Source organism: Balaenoptera borealis (genome assembly GCF_965194805.1).
Source record: "Balaenoptera borealis genome assembly, chromosome: 6".
NCBI classification, from domain to species: Eukaryota; Metazoa; Chordata; class Mammalia; order Artiodactyla; family Balaenopteridae; genus Balaenoptera; species Balaenoptera borealis.
Genome location: NC_138863.1, coordinates 118,523,228 through 118,543,727, shown reverse-complemented (window position 1 = coordinate 118,543,727; position 20,500 = coordinate 118,523,228). Strand labels below are relative to the sequence as shown.

The following is a 20,500-nucleotide window of genomic DNA, read 5'->3' as shown; positions in this document are numbered from 1 at the left end:
AGAACTCTTAGAACTTCTTTAACTTGTTTTTTTTTAATAGGTAACCCATTCACGTGGTTCAAAATTCAAAAAGTATGAAGGGTGTCCCCCTGTAACCCAAGCATTCAGCTACTCTCTCCAGAGGGTGACCAGTTTCTTGTGACTCTTTTCAGAAAATTTTCATGCATATACAAATAACATGTAGGTTCTTTTATACCTGTGTTCATCCAATGTATACCTTCCTTTATACACATTGCAGGCACATTGGAATCATGGTTTTATATGTTGTTTTCTTCAACCAACAGTAGATGTTAGAGAGCATCATAAAAGAGCTGTTTATTCTTTCTTTTTTTAATAGCAGCTTAGTATTCTATTGTGTGATAGATCTGCACACCTCAAAAATTAAAATCTGAGTTTTTTTTTAATTTCTTTTTTAAAATCCCCAACTGTCTGACTCAGAAAAAGAAAGTGGAATTTTTCAAGATGGGAGATTTAACCCTGCCCCTGTCAAGCAGCCGTGATAGTGGTATCCTGAAATTGAAACCCAGGTCTGTCTCTCACAGCCACTGTTATTATTTACCTCTTCCTACTGAAAGGCACCTGCTGTCAGCATTACTTTTGGCTTTCCACCCATTTGCTGCTGTGATTTAAAGGTACTGCCTTTAAGGTCTCATTTACCAACAGAACGTGTCACGAAGGGTCTGGTTTTGACCTCTCCATGCTGTCCCTCCACCCCCATCCTCTTCCTCTCGTCCACCTATTTTCTCAACATACAGCCAAATCCAGTGGGCTGTCAGGAAGGGGGTGCAGGTGTGAGCCGGGAAGGAGAGGACATCTCCTGTCCCACCAACGTGCCTCCTTGTCTCTCGCAGCTCAAGAGTTATGGTGAGAAACTGGACAAAGAACAGGCCGCCCTTGAGAAGGTAGAAGCCAAAGCTGATCCAGGGTAAGAGGTTTCAGCATGTGCTTATTTTCTCCGTGAAGGTGTCTGGTGGTTTGAGTGCAGGGCTGACGAGCCGGGGGTCACTGCTGCTGGCCCCGTGCCGCTCAGTTACTTCTCCGCTGGTCTGGGGCGCGCCTGTTGCCCAGGGGGTGCTGAGTTAGCCTCGTTCCTCTTCCCCCCAGTTCCCCCTGGGGTCAGGAGCAGCTCGTTTTGCGTTTTGTTTTGTTTTTTCTGTTTTTAAAAACTAAGTAATACATTCAAGGTTCAAAAGGACGTGCGCCGAAAAGTCTCCTCCCGCCCTTGCCCCCCTCCCTTTAGAATCAACCATTGTTACCAGGTTTTAACAGCACACGTTTTAGGATGTCCCCTGTCCTTTGGGAGTGAAGGTACAGTCTTTTTTGACCAAGACACAGCTGCTGGGTTTTTGTGTTTTGTTTTGTTTTTCAATTAATTGTATTTAGACAATTTAAATTAAATATAATCACTGACATTTGACCGTTTTAACACCAAACTGTTTGGGTGGTGAAATCTCCCAAGTGTCACTCACTTGAGTGAAATCATGAAATAATAAAATGCTTCAGGGACAGATTGAGCAGTTCTGGGTTTGGTGGATATTTTTAGCAAAGAAGTACCTACAGATTACTTGGCTTTATGATTAGAAACCCTCTTTTCATGATGTGGAGCAAAGTACTATTAGATACTTGACATTTTAAATTTCAAATTAGTGCTTTTAATGACCTTAAGCAACTCGTTTCCTTTCAGAAGGGAAATGAAAAATGGGAATTAAAATTACGATACTGTCTGTGCTCTGAGTCTGTTAAGTAATTAGTGTCATTAAAAATATACAGTAATCTTGAAACGCCTTGTTGTTTCTGCAGCTGACATTTTAATGCTGAATTCTATAGTGTTTGTTTGGATGTGGCCTGATGGACTCGGCGTATAAATGAATAATAATGTCAGTTAAAGGGTAGTCATAACCATTTGTGGGAAGCCCGTTAGACACTCTTGGGAGAGACAAGGAAATTAAGAAAGAAATCCCTTTTTATCTGGGGTCTTGGTTTTCCCCGTGATTCATAAAATCATAATAGTTTGTCTCAAGTCAGTCATTTTTTGGTCTTTTCTTTTCAGCATCCTGCAGAACTTGAGAGCCCTTGTAGCCATGAATGAAAATCTGAAAAGTCAGGAACAGGAGTTTAAAGCACATTGTCGAGTAAGTGTTGCTCGGTGTCGGCAGACGTTAACCGAGATTCTTGTAAAGTCTCCTGCTTTCCCTCCCTTGTGCTGCCGAGGGTCCTGTCCAGGTGCGGTCGGAAAAGCAGGCTCACCAAGCGGGCACGCGGCAGTGTGTGAGAGGAGTAGAGGACTACGGTAGGTGCCCTCCGAGGACACCGCAAGTGACTTAGGTGTGCCAAACCCCCAGACTGAGAGCACAGTCTAACAAACGATGTTTCCTAATTTCCAAATGTACTGAAAAGAAAAGTCTCACAGAGTGCGAAAGGCATAGCATCTTAGGAGACCAGGGACGCCCTGAAGACCTGGCGTGTCTGTGTGTTGCGTGTTCTGCCACGTGAGACCTCGTGGTCCGGTAGCGGGCACGTGCTCAGGTGACCACGTGGGAGGCAAGAAAAGGGAGTTGAGTCGTGTGTGAGTCCAGGGGGAGAGGCCGCCGTGGCGCCAGAGGCATCCGGAAGCTGGCCTGACTTGTGCAGGGCCGGGTGGCAGGGGAGGAGTGCCTTGGTGAGGCAGGGCTCTGGGCCGCAAGGTCCCAGGAAAGGTGGAGAAGGGTCGGCACGGAGAAGGAGGCTTGGACCGGGCTCTAAGCCACTCGTTCGTTCCGTGTCCCAGGGGTTACTGCGAGCCTCGCCTGTCCTTTAGGAAGAAAGGTGCCTTCTGATGGAGGTACAGCTGCCTGTATCCTCCTGAGTAAACCTTCCCAGGCTGAAAATCGGGGGTCTGGGGAGCTACTGCCTAATGGACTTTCTGTCTCCACGTAAACTCACGAAATGTGAAAAAAAAGACTCTAGATCAAGGTAAATAATTACCTCCGATTACTAGCCTGTCCAGATCTTACGAATGTTCGTATTACTTTTTAAGGAGGAGATGGCACGGCTGCAGCAGGACATTGAAACCCTGAAGGCTGAGAGGGCTCCAGGCAGAGATGAAAAGGTACGGGCTGTGGAGGAGCGCTCCCGTCTGCTGGGGCTGTGTGACTTCCACCGTGAAGGGGTTTCTAGAGCACTCACCAGCGAAGAGTCTGGTGCGGAAAAAGACCAGACTTTCCTCGGCCTGGTCCTCTGAACACACATTTCTCAAGTAGTTTTCTGAGATATTTGTCCCTGTCCTTTGTCTTCCTTCTATGGGTCAAAGCGTCCACAGGTGTGGCCAGCAGCAACTCCAGATAAGAATTAACGGGTCACAAGCGCGGCTGCCCCCTCTGTTAGGGACAGGGTGTTTGCAGGAGGCCCCTGAGCTCTGTTCCCACTCGTGCCATCTGCCTGTAAATTCTGTGCCAGTTTGGTCATTTCACCCTGCGCTCCTGCCCGGGGGCACAGGAAGGCAGCCGAGAGCAGCACGGGATGTGAGGTCAGAGCTCTGGCAGCACGGGAACACCCCGGGCTCAGGAACACGGCCCACTGGCTCTCGGAACAGAGGCCTTGATCTTCCAAGGAGCTAGTGTGGACAAGGGCAGAAAAATAAGTCTGTTTCTCTCACCAAATGAGATCGTAGGGATCGCTGTGGTTTGTCCCTTCTCACACTCCAGTCAAGGCTTATTTGCTGAGGCTCCCTGTGCTTAAGATGTGAGAGCTGAGTGTGGCTTTGGACCCCATCGACTGCACCCTCTCTCTTGGGGAAATAGGGAACCTGGGGCTCAGAGAGGGGAGGGGACTTGTCCAAGCAGCCAGCATGAGTCCAGATGCTTTCCACCGGGGCTGTGTGGCACTCTGCCCTGCTCAGCAGGGAGATGGGCCTCAGAGGTGCCACCTCCCTGTTTTGATGGGTTGTGCCACTCCAGCCACAGCCGTGAGGACTGGCACGGGGATAGCAGAGTGAGGCCGTGCAGTGGGTGGTGTCCTGGGACCACCCACCCACATCCAGCCTTTCCAGTTGTTTCTAAGACTTGGAGCTCAGAGGCTCACATGAGCTCAGCCAGCCTCTGGGTTTGCACAAATCACAGACTTTCAGGACGGCATTTCTCTTCTTAGCAGTCACACCTTGTTAGAGGGATTGACTCACATTCAAAGACAGTTAGAGTTTAGCTTGTTAGTGTGTGGCTGAGAGGCATTGAAGAACAATTTAAAATCTGGGGCCCGTGTGCAGGCTTTGCCCTGTTCAGACGTGGTCTGCCCACCCCCCCCCCTTCCTACATCTGGACCCTCAGCTTTTCTGTCCCATCCCTTTCCTCAGAAACATTTTTTTTCTTTTTTTCTTTTACTTTTCCTCATTGCAGACCCTCTCCGGGGGAGAGCAGCACGGTGCCCTAACGCCGGCGATGACGCACCACGTAAGTACCTGCCCATTCTCAGGACCGCCGCTGTCCTCTGCGGGTGTGGCAGCTCCTCACGCGTCCTTTCATCCCGTCTGCGGCCACCTCCTTGTCTTCGGGCTCTCGGGGCGTGGCTCCATCTCCGCATCCGCCCCTTGGGTGGAGCAGGACCTCCCGGGGACGGCCCTGACGGCGGGCACCTGGCACAAGGCATGCCGTCCCCACCCTGGCATCTGAGCCGGGAAGGGGACAGGCCTGTGTGGTCCACACGTGCCCGTCACAGCCCAGGCTCCGAGGGGCGAGCAGTGCACAGGGAGAGAGCTCTCTCTGGAGGGGACTGCATTCCAGGGTCAGCAGCCTGTAAAGGGCTGGGTAGTAAATATTGTCAGCTTTGTGGGCCAGCTCCGCTGTGGTCGTCGTAGTCTATAGATAAGTGAAAGGACATGTCTACATTCCAGTAAAACTTTATTTACAAAACTAAGCACAGAGGCGAATTTGACCCGAGGGCTGTGGGATTTAGCTGCTGGGCTATAGTTTGCGGACCCCTGTTAAACAGGTGCTTCTAGGAGAAAGGAATAGAAAAGGAAGAGGAGAAGGAAGAGAGAAACAGGAAAAGCCTCTCACATTCTCCTCCTTTAGGGTTTCTCTTCCCTTCGTGCCCTCAGAGGCTCCTAGAGAGTGAGCTTCGGGACTCCCATGGTGAAGGCTACTGAGGTTTGCCTGCAGCTGAGCCCCATGGAGGAGCTGCGGTGTGCGTGTGTGTGTGTGTGTGCACGCACACAGTGGGAAAGGGGCACCTCTGACACTATTGTAGCTTTCCCCAGTTCAGCAAACCATCCAGCCATGTCTTTTACCCCATTGGGTTCAGTGAGGGGCTAGTTTCTCTCTTTTAATTCAGCTCTGTCCAAAGGGCCTTTCTGCAGTGGTGGAAATGTTCTCTATCTATGCTGTCCAATATGGTAGCCACTAGCTACATGTGGCTACTGAGCACTTGAAACGTGGCTAGGGAAGTTGAGAAACTGAATATTTTTAAGTTTTAGTTAATGTAAATTTAAATAGCCACTTGTGGCTGGTGGCTATCATATTGGAGGGTGCAGGTCTAAACAGAAACATAGGAAGCAAGCCATCATCATCTCCAAACACAGAGACATAGAACAACAGGCTTTTAAATAACGGTTGTCTCCTCCTCCTCGTGGATTTTTTTTGGTGCGGGAGGAAAGGGCACGTGGACTTGGGGGATACTTCACTTAAGAACCCTGGATGCAGCCTGGGTCCCGGAAGAAGGAAGAGTTGTTATAAAGTGATGTGAAAGAGTGTCAAGGGACTTAGGACCCGACCCTGAACTCGGCCATTTGAAAAAAGAAATTTGGAACCTCAGGATGAGGGAGATATATAAAAACTGTTCAACTTCAAAAGATTTCATCAAAAAATGAAAATTTCCTATTCCCAGATAATTGTGTTTTTTTCCAATTTCAGGAAGACCTAGACAGTCGGTATAATATGGAGAAAGAGAAGCTTTACAAGATCCGTTTACTACAGGTGAGTGAAAACAAGAGCCAATAAATGCCTCTAACTAGGCTTGTGTGCCTATAGCAGAAGTAGAAAGTCTCAGCATCTAAGAGTGGAGAGACTCGGGAAAGCTGCTGTTTGCTCTTCTATCTGGAGTGCAGCTCAGTGGATTATGTTGGTTGTAACACCTCACATTGGTATGTTATTTCACCATCATCTCGTTTGATTTGAGATGGGTGGAAAGTTAGCTATTAGCCTCATTTTCTGTATGAAGAAATTGACTCACATCTGTGAAGTACAAGCAGCTGGAAGGTGCCAGAGCCAAGATTAGAGGTCTAATGTTCTTGTCCAGTACTTTTTTTTTTTAATTAAGAAAATTTTATTTACAGTAGAACAGAGCACTTAGGAATATATTTAACAAAAGAATTGTAAAACTTGTACTCCGCAAACTACAAAAAATTGTTAAATGTCCAGAAGAGGCAAATCTGTAGAGACAAAGTGAATTAATGCTGCCTAATGGTGGGGGTAAGGGGTCGGGAGACATGGGAGTGACTGCTGATTGGTACGGGTTTCTTTTGGGGTGATGAAAAAGTTCTGCAATTTTAGGTAGTGGTGCTGGTCGTACGACTCTGTGAGTATACTAAAAACCATTGAATTGTATACTTTGGGTGAAATGTATGGCCTGTGAATTATATCTCATAGCTGTTTAAAAAAAAGTCAGGGGGAGGATAAGGTAGACTTAAAAATATTGTGTTCTTGTCTAGTACCTTTCCCCTAAAATTAAGTGCCCACTTTAGCTGTCTTAATTGATAGATAACCTTAGGGGTTTGTGAGAAGGCCATCAAATATGGGGAGTTTTAAAGTTGGCTCTAAATTCACATAGATCAAAATTACATTATAGAATCTTTTACATTGCCAGGGTCTGGCTCATGCACATTCAAAAGCCAGGAGTTAACTTGTGTTGCACTTTGGCCTGGGCCTTCTCTCTGTTCTCTGGGAAAGGAAGGCCAGGTTCTGGCGGGAGTGGCCAAGGGGCTGCAGGGGCCAATGGGACCCTCTTTCTCCTTTCTCTGGCCCGTGCTTATTTTGCTGAGTTGTTTGGCTAAATTCCGGGGAGTCAAATTTGTCCTGATACAAAGACACTGTACCAATCTTAAAGAGACACAGAATTAAATAAAATCAGGACAGTACAGCTGCATCCTTGGAAACTTTTTGACTGTGTGCTTACTATGTGTTCAGTGTTGCATTAGATCCCAGGAATAGTAAATGGGTTGCTCTATCTTCTGGGAGCTGGCTAGCTGTTTGAGAACCAAGATATGTCCGTATACATCAAAGTACAAGGGGGCTTGTATGCGAATTGCATACTGCAGGCTGGAGACCTGGGGGTCAGTCATACATACTGGCTAGAGGGAAGGTGCAGTAGAACCCTAAGCCTGCTGAAGCCTGAGCCAGGGCTGGGTCAGTGAAAATGGACAGAAATAAACTGGCAGGTGAGAGGCTGAGCAGCTGTATCCATGGAACTTGGGATGGGTTAGAGAAAAAGTGGAGTCGAGGATGGTGGGGGAATTTCTGACTTGGGCACCAGCGTGGATCCTTGTGTTATTCATTGAGCAAAAGCCTAAAGGAGAAAGGATAGGGCTGAAGGGGATGGGAGTGTGAATAGAAGTGTTCATGAGATCTGTTTAGGGCCTTTAAAGGTTGGGGTACTCACCCAAGTAGGAATAGTCTGGGCTGGAGATCTGGGGGTCAGCGCTGTATAGGTGATAACCTAGGATGTGAAAATACAGGCCGAGAAGAGGGAAAGAAGGACTCCACCAATGAGGGTTGAGACCAACCGGGCAGCCGGAGACCCAGGGAAAACAGGAGCCCGAGGTCTCATGGCAGCTGAGCAGAGAGCCCAGTGGAGAGAAGGGTCGGTGTTGCCAGAAGTCAGGAAAGCGGGAAGCTGAGAATTGCCATAGGTGCAGAGAGAAGGTCTGCGGTGACCTTGGCAAGAGTGGTGCCAGTGGGTGTTGGGAGCAGCTAGCGGCAGCGGGTTGAAGGACGACCGAGGGGAGTGGAGGGGTCAGAGCCAGTGGGGCACGTTGCTCTCGGGAAGTTGTGCTGTTAAAGGGAGGAGACAGATGGAAGCTGAAAGGTGATCAGGGTTTAAGGAAGGGCCTTTTTAAGGGTCAGGGACTTGAACGTATTTAAATGCCGATGAGAAGAAGCCAGTAGAAAAGGAGAGGTTAAAGAAACAGTGAAAAGAGTGCATGATTTTATCTTTGGATTCCTGAGAAGGTATAGGAGCCAGAGCCTGAGCACGCATGGGCGGTGCAGCCTTGGCCACAGGGAGACGTGCATCTTTCCCTCCACTCTAGCCGGAGCAGCAGGCACTATTTTGGTTTGATCACGAGAGTCGATAGTGGGTTTTGCGCCTGGAGGGGTTTTTGCACCCTAATGAATTAGAGGTCCCCGTCTACCGCTGTGATAAAGTGGGCCAGGAGACGGGGAGGACGGGGAGGCCGTGAACCTGTGGTGGGAGCTGGGTGGCCCTCTTCAGCGCTGCCCCTCGGGGAAGCCGCCCGCCTCGGAGCCCGAGGTCTCCCCGGTGCCACGCACAGCCCTGCCTCCCCGGATGCACCTGGGGCAGTTCAGCTAGAAGAGCCCAGTTCGTTTCACAGGAGGGGGAAAGTGCCAGAAAGCTGCTTTGGGAGGGAACTGTAGGAGCTTTCCAAACACGCTAAGGGATTTGGGATTTGCACGGAGGCAGCAGGGCAGCCCCCTTGTCACCTGGGAAGCACTTCTGTTGTCTGGTCCCTGCCTGGCGCCGGGAGTCAGCTGCTCTGGAGTCCTTGGGGGCCTGGTGGGCTGGCTGGCGGCACCATCCACACATGCCCTCCCGTTCAGAATCCTCCCTCCGATCCATCATTTTGACGCCTTCTCCCTGTGTTGCCGGGGGAGTCAGGGTCTGAGACGCGCGCCTCAGGCCGCAGCCGCGTCGGGTGCCTGCATTCCAGGGCGGGTGTGTGGGCACACGGTGGGTGGGGGCAGTGTTTTGGCTCCCCAGAGGGCACGTGAGGCCTTTCACCAAACAGTGCTGTCTCGCCCTCCCTTTTGCATCTAGGCTCGAAGAAACCGAGAAATAGCAATTTTGCATCGCAGGATTGACGAAGTGCCCAGCAGAGCCGAGCTAATACAGTATCAGAAGAGATTTATCGAACTCTACCGCCAGAGTAGGTGCATCGACCACACACAAGCTCCCGAGGCTGACCCTGGGAGGGGCAGGAGGCGAGGGGCTCTGTCCCACTTCAGCGTGGTGGCGCCGTCCATGAAAGCCACCCCTGGGAGGGCCCCCAGCTCATCGTCAGGCCCACTCATTTCATGTAGCCCAGAAGCCCAGGAGAAACACCATGGAGCTCTGACTGCCCTCTCCCTGGACAGATACTTAACGCTGACTGAGCTCTGAGAGCGATGCTTCTAGCCCACCCTCATCCCTGTCAGTCATCGGGCTCCACTTTCCAACGTCACACGGAACCTCGTGACCCCGGCATCTCTAGATCAGCCTTCGCCCATTGTTCTTCTCCTCTGCAAACCTTCTTGCTCGTGTGGTCCTTGCCTTTAACAGCACCACGTTCACCCAGGGATTCAGGACTGGGTCTCCCTCGGCCTAAATCAGTGAGCGCATGCTGCTGCCATATCTGTCCTCCCTGGCATCCTAGCTCAGCCCAGCGAGTATTAGCTGGTCTGCAGCCCCTTGTGAGCCCGTCATCCACCCATCCAGTCACATCACTTCTCTCCAGTGGCAAATCCTCAGGCGCTTCCTAGACCCGCTGAAGAAAGCCTCTCTCCTCATCCTGCCCAGGATCCTCCCCAGTCTAAGTGGCCTGCCTGGAGGTCCCGATTTCCTGCCCTCAGTCCCCACTCTGGCCTCCTCAGTCCACATGCTGCCTCTGAACACACCATGCACTTTGACATCCTAGGCCTTGACTCCTGTTAACCTGCGCCTGGGACCCCTTCTTCACTCTGTTAGACAAAATCCTTCAAGGCCCAGCTCACATCCTCTGTAAACAGATCCTGGACCATCACCCCTTCCTTGGGCTCCCACTCTTGCTTGTCTCCCGGGTACCCCAAACTCAGCACATACAAGACTGAACTTGCCTCCCTCCCCGTCTTTCCCCTCGGTCACTGGGATCGCTGTCAAGCCCACTTAGACCCCCCTGTCGTCTCTGCTGCAGCCACCTTCTCATCACTGCCCAGAGTCTAACCCCTTGTCTGCACTCTTGCCTGAGGGGTCTTTCTCACACACAATTTGATCATTTTACACTCTTGCTTTAAAAGCCTTGATACTTAATAGCTCCCCATAACTGGGTGGACAGTCTTCAGAATCCTAAGTCCTGCCTTGTCTGGGCCAGCTGGCCCCCCTGCAGTCCCTGTGTCCCCCACCCCTGTGAGCTGGTCCCAGGCCCAGGAGGCCAGTGCCCTGCAGTTCCCGCTTGGAAAACTCCAAGTCTTCTTTCAGAATATACCCCAGATCTTCCCTTGAGATGTTGGCGTCTCAGCCATCCTTCCTGCTTCAAGCCGGAGCACTGTCCCTACTCAGAACATGGGTCCAGACGCACGCTTCCTTTCGCGTCTTAACCCCACCACCCTGATGTTTCATGCGGTCCTCCCATTTGACTCAGGTGATCAGGGGCAGGTGTCAACGATGGCAGTTTCTCAGCAGAAAATAGTTCCTGCCTTAAGTTAACTCTTTCTCCCTAAGCACGGGCTTCAGGAAAGTGAGCCGGCTGTGGCTGCTGCTGCTGAGGGGCGTGGGAAGGGAGGGAGCCCGCAGGCAGGAAGAGCTGGCATGGCGCTGCTTCGTCCCTCCGCCTTCCTCCCGGGACCCCTCACCGGGAGGGCTTCGGACAGACCCGAGCCCCGCACGCCGACAGGGAGCTTCCGCTGGCTCCGCGTCCTGGCTGCCACACGCGTGCCGTCAGCCTGCGGCAGCCCTGCGCCGGCCTGTGTGCCCCGTGGGGCCTCCGCACAGACGGCGAGTGAGAGCCAGCGCTGGCAGGTCCGAGTCCTGCGGTGCCTCCGCGGGGAGAGGGTACGCAGGATTGTTCTGATACATTTTCTCACTCATGTGCTGATTTCTTTGCATTTGCAGTTTCAGCAGTGCACAAAGAAACCAAGCAGTTCTTCACTCTGTATAATACCCTGGATGACAAAAAGGTTTATTTGGAAAAAGAGGTAAGAGCCTTTATAGAAAGAAGAAGCATAATCAGATGAGCAGCTACCCGTGCTGTCAGCGCGGGAAGTTCACACGGACCTGGTGTCGCGACGCCTTCGGCTGAAGTGGGAGGAACACCTGTCGTGTGCCCAGTGCCGGGTCCAGAGTCAGAAAGTGCGGGTTCGTCGGGGCTCCCACTGCGCAGGGTGGCCAGCAGCTGTGTGGTGCCTCGTGAGAGACGACGTCATAAAAAGAAACATCCTGGAAGCTCGAGAGCTGCATACGGAGGAGGGCCTGGAGTTGGTGAAACTGTAGTTTGAGTTTTAGAGGAAGGAAAGAACCAGCTAAAGGAAATGGGGAGGGTGGGCTGTCAGAGTTGACGGGGGGAGGTGGCGGTTGAATCCTCAGCGGCAGACAGAGGCGTGAACTAAAAGAATTGTGAGAACGAAAGCAGGAGTGGGAGGGGTGACCGGGGCTGCCCCTCCGTGTGACTCTGGCTCAGGCCAGATCCGCTGGTGGTCAGGGCCCTCGATGGAAGGCAGACGATCGGGGCAGGTGTGCAGCTGTGTCTAGGAAGAAGCAGCGCTGTCTTCCCGTCGGCAGCAGTGTGGCGGCTCCAGCAGGCACTCTGGACTCACACGGGTTTGGGTGTCAGTGCGGCCTTACCTTCCTCACCTGTAAAACGGGGAGAACTCCTGCAGTGATGGAGACAGAACGAGGCAATGCCTGTGAAGTCCCTCGCTCGTGGTGATATGTGTTAGCTCCTGCCTCCCCCTCCCCTTGAGGGTGACAGAACCTATTTTTATTTTATCATCATCCTGCAACCCGCACTAATTACCACTTTACTAAGAACAATATTACAGATGTGTCTTTTACCTGGACCCAAATGGAGACATCAGTGAGTACTGTCCTCGACTGCCTCTTGTCAGTCAAACCAGATCAATGTCTCTTCTCCGAGAGGCACTCCTTGAGGAGGGGTTGGGTTCTGTTTTCTCTGTATCCAGGGCCGTACCCAGTGATGGGCACAGAACAGGCATCTGCTAAACGTTAGAGTAGATGATCCGAGTGCGTTTGGGGGATTTACGTCAGCCCTGGGGGTACCTCTGCTGCACGCCCTGGCCTTGGGGTCTTCCCGCCTGGTGAGGGAAGACGGGCAGCCCCTTCTGAGGAAGGCTCGAACCCCACTGACCTTTCTTCATCAGCAGTGTTTAAAATTGTTGCATTCTTGTAAAAACAAGGAGTATGCAGGGGGTGGGGCTGTTTAATTCCAAGCCATACTAATGCGGTTAGAAGTTTGCATTTGGATAAACTGTACATTTTATCTCAAGTCTATTTATACCTGTGATATTTTAGCTTTCAACATGCCTGTGGAGTCACAAGGCCAAGAATATCATCTCCGTTTTACAGAGTGTGAACCTGAGTCCAAGTATAGTAAATGCCCAGTCCTGAGCTCACAAGCCGAGTCAGTGACAGAGCCAGAAAGAGAACCTAGGTTTCTAGACTCCAGACTCAGAGGCCTGCCCTGGATGATCATCAGGACAGATAGAGGGTCCTAGGTGCGGGCTATGGCATTTCTAGGGGAGAGGGGCCTTGAATGGCGCACCCTCCCCCCGTGGAGGCTCCCAGGGCCGCCCGGCAGCTGGCCGCATTGGCAGAGACTTTGTGGGAAGGAGTAGAACGAACGGGCACAGTGTTGTCACCCTCTGCGCCCACTGACCCTCTGCTAAGCTGATGGCCCTGAGAATAAAGGGCAGTGTCTGGTGAGATCGAAAGGGCTGTGGTGCAGCCCTAAGGGCCCTAGTGTTGGCTTAGGCTTCCCAGCTGGGATTTGGGTTCCGTCATTCCTGTGGTCATGGCTGTGGGAAGCTAGATGCTCCGGGGAAACTCTGGAGGTGAGAACACGTTGCTCTTTTTTTTCATGTTACTTTCATCTGTGCGAACAAGGTGTGTTCATCTCAGCATCAGCCTCCAGAGACACGTGACAAGCTTGCAGTGGCTGGGGTTTAGCCCAGGCATCTTTCAGCCTTTGCTTGTTGTTTCTGTTCTTCTTTCCTCCCCAGATTAGCCTGCTGAACTCAGTTCATGAGAACTTCTCACAGTAAGTGCTCTCGGTCCTCCTCCCGTCAGTAGCTCGTGTGCCCTGCACTTTTGTTGCCTCACCTCTGCCTGATCGAGCAAGGCTCAGTGCCCAGGGTGGGATTCTTACGCTTTCACCCCTGCTGCTGCGTGCGGATGTGCCTTGGTTTACGCAGAGCTTGAGTTCTTGGAAAAACTTAATGATACAGTGAATTTTAAAAACACCAAGGAATAGCTTAGGGAAAAGGTGAACTTTCAAATAATTTGACTATGCCTAACTACTATGATTTCTTCATAGATTACTTTTGTCCTTCTAGGATTAGATTAATAACATTTGTTTTTGAGCACATAGAGATACTTTAAAATTTAGATAACGAGGGAATTCCCTGGCGGTCCAGTGGTTAGGACTCTACACCTTCACTGCCGAGGGCCCAGCTTCAGTCCCTGGTCGGGGAACTAAGATCCCACAAGCCGCGTGGCGCAGCCAAAAAATAAAATAAGATAAAATAAAATTTAAATAATGAAATAATCTATATGATTTTTTAAAATACTTTTCAAATCTTGTGGTAGATTTTGTCTTTTAAGTCATGTGCATACTCTAAACTACTTCGTTCAGGTATAAATATGTTCTCCAAAAGTTGGATGGCAAGGCCCATCTGTACCCAAATCATACCAGCCCTCAAGCATGGCCATTGGCCTGCCCACCATCCGGGCAGCCCCAGGCTGGCTCTCCGTCCATCAGGCTTCCTCTCCTTCCAGCACAGGTCTCTGCTGTCCCCTGGCAGGTGACCAGCAACTAAGATCTTAATGGATAACAAGCTCTAGACTTTAAGTTTCATTTCTAACTAAAAACAAACAAAAATCCTCACAGCCCCATTTAATATTCAGATTCAGTTAGTGACTTAACAACCTTGTGACATTTCTAAAAATGGTGCCTGCGTCTTTATCCCCTGATCATTGAGAGAAGCTGAGGTTTGAGTGTTTTTGTGGCGAATTCTGCTTTCTGTCAGCCTGTCCTTTGGAAGAATTCTTATTCTTGTATCCGTGTGCTGTGATCCTTCTGATGTCATTTCCTCTGCAGAACTGGAGGTGAAGGGGCATGTTTTAGGACATCACTTCTTTAGCTGCTATTCCTGGAAACAGGACCAGGTTTCCCAGCCTGGTTTTAGGAAAATCTCAGAAAATGTCTCTCAGTCTTGAGCAGTGCCTCTAAATCTGCAGATTTTTAAAAACTAAGGTTCTTAAGCAGAGCCTGCCATCATTCAAAATTAAAAAAAAAAAAATTGTTAATTTTAGTCACGTTTTATTTTATTTAAGAAAATATGTATTAGTAAGAAAACTATAGGGAGAGTGGGAAAAGAAGATTACTATTCAGTTACAAGACCAGGCTAGTTTTCATGCCTTCCTCGGAGTTTAGAATCTTTGGCTGCCTGGAATCTCGGGGGCCCCACGGGTCCATCCTGCCTTGCAAATGCCTGCTTGCGTCTTGGGGCGTTATCTGGGTACAGGGCTGACTCCTCGGCGCCTCCTCTTTTCTGAGAGTCCTGTTTGCTGGTCATACCTCTGCTGGTCTTTCTTTCAGAGCCATGGCCTCCCCCGCTTCCCGGGACCAGTTTTTACGTCAGATGGAACAGATCGTAGAAGGAATTAAGCAAAATCGAATGAAGGTCAGATGGTTTCCTTTCTGTAATGCAGCCAGGGTTTCACACTGGTGGTGAAGAAGGCCCTGGGGAAAGCAGGCCTCTTCTGTTTGTCCTGGGAATGTGCTCTCAATTCTGAAGACACATCTTCAGTGTCTCTGCAAGGGGTCCCACCAGGCCTCTGACCCTGCAGTGGGCAGGCCAGCTCCATGGGCTACCTGCACTGGTCGTTCACGGGCTGTTCTTAGCAACAGCTCTGTGGACTGAACACCTACCATGTGCCAAGCACTGTGCTAATCCTCCTAAAAGCCCTCTGAAGTGAGTGGGGTTCCCCCCATTTCACAGATGAGGAAACTGACTTTCACCAGCAGGCCTTCTCTCTTGCCCAGAATCACATCCTCACTGGCTCTTTGGTTCCTGACATTCTACCGTTAGGGATTCATTCCTTAGCATCTTCAGAGCATTTTAGTTTCCAGGAACCCCCTGTAAAAAGTGCAAGTAATTGCTGAACTCTGCTAAAGTGAGAGGATATTGAGTCTCAGAAGTCAGAAGAGAAAAGAGAGGAACTGAAGAGGGGTGTGGGTGCTCCAGAGATAGCTTTGCAGAGAACCATCCAGACGGGGCGCAGCGTGGGGACTTCCACGCTCTGTGGCTCTGCAGGGGCCACTCGGTCAGAAGGAAAGAAGACTTGCTGACGGTCTGGAAGCCGGACACGCAGCCACAGCCTCCCACTACCATAGCCAGACAAATCCTAACTAGTGCTTCCAGTGTCTCTTGCTTTTGGTCGTGTTTTTAAAACATATCACACACCTGGTCCTCGGGCACGGCAGTGAAACCTTCTGGGGACTTAGGGCACTCCTCTCACAATCCTGGGGCAAAGTGGTCCAATGAGGGCAACCAGAGTGTAAACACATGAAAGGAAGGATTGCCTGTAGGACCTGTCCTAAAAATGCACTCATTCAAGCTGCCTGGAATCCCATCTCACCAGAGATGAACTGCGGGTAAAAGCTCGCCATATCCCTTTCCCTGTAGCAAAATATTCATCTTACTATTAAGGACATCAATAAAATCATGTCAAAAGAGCAAAAAAAAAAAGAAAAAAGTAAAAATATGTCACTGGTGACAAGACTATTCAACGTCAAAAATGAGGGCAAAGTTGAGGCAGCACCTGTCCCCGTGCGTGGACCCTTACCCAGGGTGGACAGGCTCTCTTGCAAGAGGGAGTGGAGTCCCTTCTTGATGATCTGGGGTGAGAGGGAAGTGGGGGCAGAGAGCCTGGCCAACCGCAGGCCTGTAACCACCCAGCCTCAGTGCGGGGACCTTTCCAGTCGCCATGCTCGTCCTCAGGGAGATGCTCTTGTTCATAGTAAAGAACAACGGGAAGTTACTGGGGTTTTTCCCCTTTGGCTTCCCCTTTGTTTACTCTCTGATGCATTCCTGGGGAAAGAAATGGGCCCGACCCCTTCCTTCTCTCCATCCTCCCCCAGGCTTCATGGCGAAGGCACCTCAGTAGCTGGCCAGCGAAGGAGGCAGCCCTTGTGCCCGTGCCCCCGCGAGGTGGCCGGGCACCAGAAGGATGGTCGGGTCCCGGGGCAGGGAGGGCTCTCTCCTCACGGGTCTGTGCTGCTGGTGCCTGACAGCAGCACCTGGCCCGTAGCAGGCACCCAAGGACTGTCTGTTTTAAGTGAATTCATTCTGTTGACTCCAAAAGCAGTTCTCAACGAGGGTTCCAGGTAGGGTCTGAATATTGACTGGCACTCGAATGGAGTAAGTCTGCTCTGCAGAACAGTGCTCATTTGGATGGATGTCTTTTGTTGTGTTTATTTACAAGAAACAAAATCATAGCCCTCCGTATCTGGGTGTCATGATGGGTCCTGCTCAGATCGAGGTGGCGGGGGGGGGGGGGTGTGTACCCCAGAGCTCAGGTTTCCCCGGAACTGTCAGGTGCAGGGTGTACACGGAACAGACGAGCAGTGAGTGCGAGCAACAGATGAGGTGTCCATGGAAGAGTTGCTGAATAAAGAGGGAACTGCCTGCCTGTTTCTTGTGAAATTGTTTACATTCACACACACAAAGACTCATTACAGTAAGTCCCCTACAAACGAACTCCGTTCCAAGAGCTCATTCGTAAGTCCAATTTGTTCTTAAGTCCAACAAAGTTGGCCTAGGTACCCAGCTAACACAATCAGTTATACAGTACTGTACTGTAATAGGTTATAATACTTTTCACACAAATAATACATAAAAAACAAACAAAAATATAAAGAAAACATTTTTAATCTTACAGTATAGCACCTTGAAAAGTACAGCACAGTACCAGCTCCATCACCGCTGCTTTTACACTTGCTTCCGGACATCCTGGGCTTGAAATAAAGATACTGTACTACTGTACTCTATACAGTACTGTACAGTAAAGTACACAAAAGCACAACCACTTGTAGAGGATGCACACACATGACAGCGTATGCCAGACACGTGAACTAACTTACGTGACTGGACACGCAAATGCACGTTCTCATCTTTGAAAGTTCACAACTTGAAGGTTCGTATATAGGGGACTTACTGTAAATGAAACAGTTAACGCCCAGTGATAGGAGAATTGCTGAAAAATTATAGAGTCTCTGTGCAATATTATGCAAATAAATAAACCAACCTCAAAAATGATGCATAGAAGGAAACTACTGGAAGGAAATTCATGAAAGTGTTAGTAATAGTTGGACATTGCCAGCTGCCCTTGGTCAGAACATGCCTTTCATCACCGTTTCCCAAACTGTTTCAACAGATGGAGAAGAAGAAGCAAGAGAACAAAATGAGAAGAGACCAGTTGAACGACCAGTACTTGGAACTGTTAGAAAAACAGAGGCTGTACTTTAAGACTGTGAAAGAGTTCAAGGAGGTAAGAGGAGGGCTGGGCTGGCATGTAAGGCTGGGCGAGATTTGTGTTCACCCCCAGATGAGCCTTTGCAAACCAGAGCATTGCTTTGTTTTTCCACTGGTCTGAAATGGGAGATAGCAAGTTGGCAGTCGATGTGACAGTAAAGCGTGCATCGCGATTGCATCGTTCTGTGGCCCATCTTGAGGCTCTAACTGAACATTCTAAGAAACGTCACTTCAATTTCCTAACACTCGGTAACCACATTAAACTCACAAGTAAAATGGCATCATCAGCCCACCTGGAAACAGTGTTTGCTATGGGTTCAGGTCTAGCATTTTCCCTCTTCCCAGTCTTAGACTGGGGAGGGACCTTGAGAAGCCACATGGGAGGAGAGTGAATTTGAGTGTGGCAGGCTTGCGTTCAGATCCTGCCACTCGCCAGCTGTGCAGGTGGGGAGGGACCTCATCCCTGTTGGGTCAGATGAGAGAGGAGAGCATCTAGTCTGTGTCTGGCACCTGTCACACCCACACGTAGATGAATTTTGTTTGCCCCTGTCTTTTCTCCCTGCATTTGGGCAGGATTATTCTCCATCATTCCAGAAGGAAACGTGCTCTTTTCTTAAGAAAACTTCCAGAAAGGAGACTTCATTCTGTTGCTTGCCAAGATCTGTCTCATCAGCTTTATTTTCAGGAATTTTTTCCCCCTTTCTAATGTAAATCCATGTGGTTTTAGTGAATTTAGAGATTGCTGAAAATACAGGGGGCGGCTAAAGGTAGTTGTATCCTGGGGTGTGGTCAGCGGAATAAAAAATACAATCTTTCCATAACAGTAATTTGGTCCTTACCTGTTTTAAGGCTCTTCCCTCTCCCTTCCTTGTCTTTTTCTTCTCTACTTCTCCTTCCCTTTTTTGTAACTTAACTTTTGAGAACCACAACCGTAGGCGTTTCAGATTCTCTCGTCCTTTCAACAAATTTCTTCCAGCTCCTGCCACGGCCCTGGGATAGATACGTCAGGTCGTAAAACAGACTGGGTCCCTGTGTCCGGGAGCTTGCACTGTGGTCGGGGAGACAGAGAGCAAGCTAGGAAGCAGACCCTCATAAACAAGTAGTAACAAGTAAGAAGTACTTGTAGCCATTGCCTTGGCGGGGACTAATGTAGAGGGTGTGGTCAGGGAAGGCCTCTCTCCAACGAGAAGGACCTGGCCTTGGGCAGAGTGGCCAGGCGAGGTGCTCCGGGCCTGGGAGCCCCTGTGGCCGGCAGGAGTTGGAGCTGACAGGGAACAGATAGGGACCCGCTGCTCCCCATCAGAGCTCGCTCTTCCCAAATAACGCGCAAAGAGAAGAGGCCCAGAGGAGAATTACATTTCACGTGTTGCGTGAACGCCAGCACTGCCCTTTGACAGCAGGACCAGAAAGCAGATGAGTTGAGGAGGGTAAGTATAAGCTGTCAGAAGCAAAGCAAATGAAAGTGAAGTAGAAAAGCTCATGGTTGCACTGCAGGCTGTCAGGCTGAAGGCTTGGGGTGATCTCTGAAGGAAAGGTTCCCTCAGACGTGTCAAGATTGAGGTTTCCACGTTCCCGCCTCCTCGGCACAGTTACTCTCAGTCAGAGACTGAGGGTGGGGCCCTCAGAGCCCGAGAAGACCCCAGGCTGGACCTGGTGCTGGCCTCAGTTTTCAAAGGGGGAAGGTGGAATGTAATATGCTCCTCAGATAGCTAAGTGTATTTCACTTAAAGGACTCACCTTTTTAAAAAATTGCATGTCCCCTTGTTTTTTGATGTTTAAAATTGCTCTCTCTTATAAAATGATAGTGACAGTATGCATTCCTTTTTTTTTTTATCATTTTACTTGGCAAAAATTTAAAATTAACCACCACAGGTTAGCATTCCCAAATCTTAAAATTTTTTTTCCAAGATCCTCTGAGGTAACTTGGGGCCATCACAGGTGTTGAGGTTTGCTTGCTACTCCCCAGTCTCCACCCCATTCCCCCAGGCAGAGGAATTCTGCTCTTTTACGTATTGCAGTGTCAGGTAAGATCTCATTTGTGGAAGGAACACAGTTCGAAAAGGCAGACTTTCATCCCAGGATGGACTCTCCTCCCAGAGCCCTCTGCCTGCCTCCTGTCTGTGCCTCTGCCCAACCTGCTTGCGTTTCTGCTCCCCAGTTCTGAACCCTCACTGCCGCCTGGTCCCCAGCACCGTCCTGGGCAGTGATGGTTCTTCCTGCAGAGCACGGTGTTAGCCAGAACGTGGCCTTTGACCACTGCCATCGTCCCTTTATGCTTCAGTTGACTCCACGTTAACTGAGCCCCATGACGCCTGTGGGCTCCGTGCCGGCACCGGGTCATGGCCTCGTCCTGATCCAGCCTCTTCTGGGATCAAGGCCTTTTTGACTGGCAACATCGGGTTGTCTCTAAAATCCCATTAGCTTGCTTGCTCTGGGACGGTTTCTTAATAACCAGTCTGCCAGGAAATAACACATACTCTGGAATCACCTGAATCGCATTATTACACCAACTAATTGTGTTTCTCAAAGCACAGTCTGTCACAAGGTCACCAAACCAAGATTCAGATTCTAGCCTGGTTCTGACGAATGCCAGCCATACATTTTTATAACGCTGGCTTTTGGACGTAATCTCCGGTGAGCGGAACTCAGGGTGTCTGGCACGTAGCGAGCCCCGTACCGTCTTCAGCAGGAAAGAAGCAGGAGGGAGGAGACATTTTCCCTTTTCTTATAGAAAGAAATACCTAAAGGGCCCTTTCTGTATTTGCTTTGAACAGACAGACAGTATCATTTTG

The 20,500-nt window shown here is 50.0% G+C and overlaps 1 protein-coding gene across 2 annotated transcripts in view; it reads left to right on the top strand.

The window, feature by feature from the left end:
* CCDC93 (CCC complex scaffolding subunit CCDC93) overlaps positions 1 to 20,500 on the top strand; it is an 85,462-nt gene that overhangs the window by 58,165 nt on the left and 6,797 nt on the right. For both annotated transcript variants that reach the window (XM_082397890.1, XM_082397891.1), the window contains exons 14-23: positions 852 to 925; positions 2,051 to 2,132; positions 3,017 to 3,088; positions 4,371 to 4,424; positions 5,883 to 5,945; positions 9,022 to 9,130; positions 11,050 to 11,132; positions 13,173 to 13,210; positions 14,771 to 14,855; positions 17,611 to 17,724. In XM_082397890.1, the coding sequence (XP_082254016.1) occupies positions 852 to 925; positions 2,051 to 2,132; positions 3,017 to 3,088; positions 4,371 to 4,424; positions 5,883 to 5,945; positions 9,022 to 9,130; positions 11,050 to 11,132; positions 13,173 to 13,210; positions 14,771 to 14,855; positions 17,611 to 17,724 (774 nt within the window). The remainder of the gene's footprint in view (positions 1 to 851; positions 926 to 2,050; positions 2,133 to 3,016; positions 3,089 to 4,370; positions 4,425 to 5,882; positions 5,946 to 9,021; positions 9,131 to 11,049; positions 11,133 to 13,172; positions 13,211 to 14,770; positions 14,856 to 17,610; positions 17,725 to 20,500) is intronic.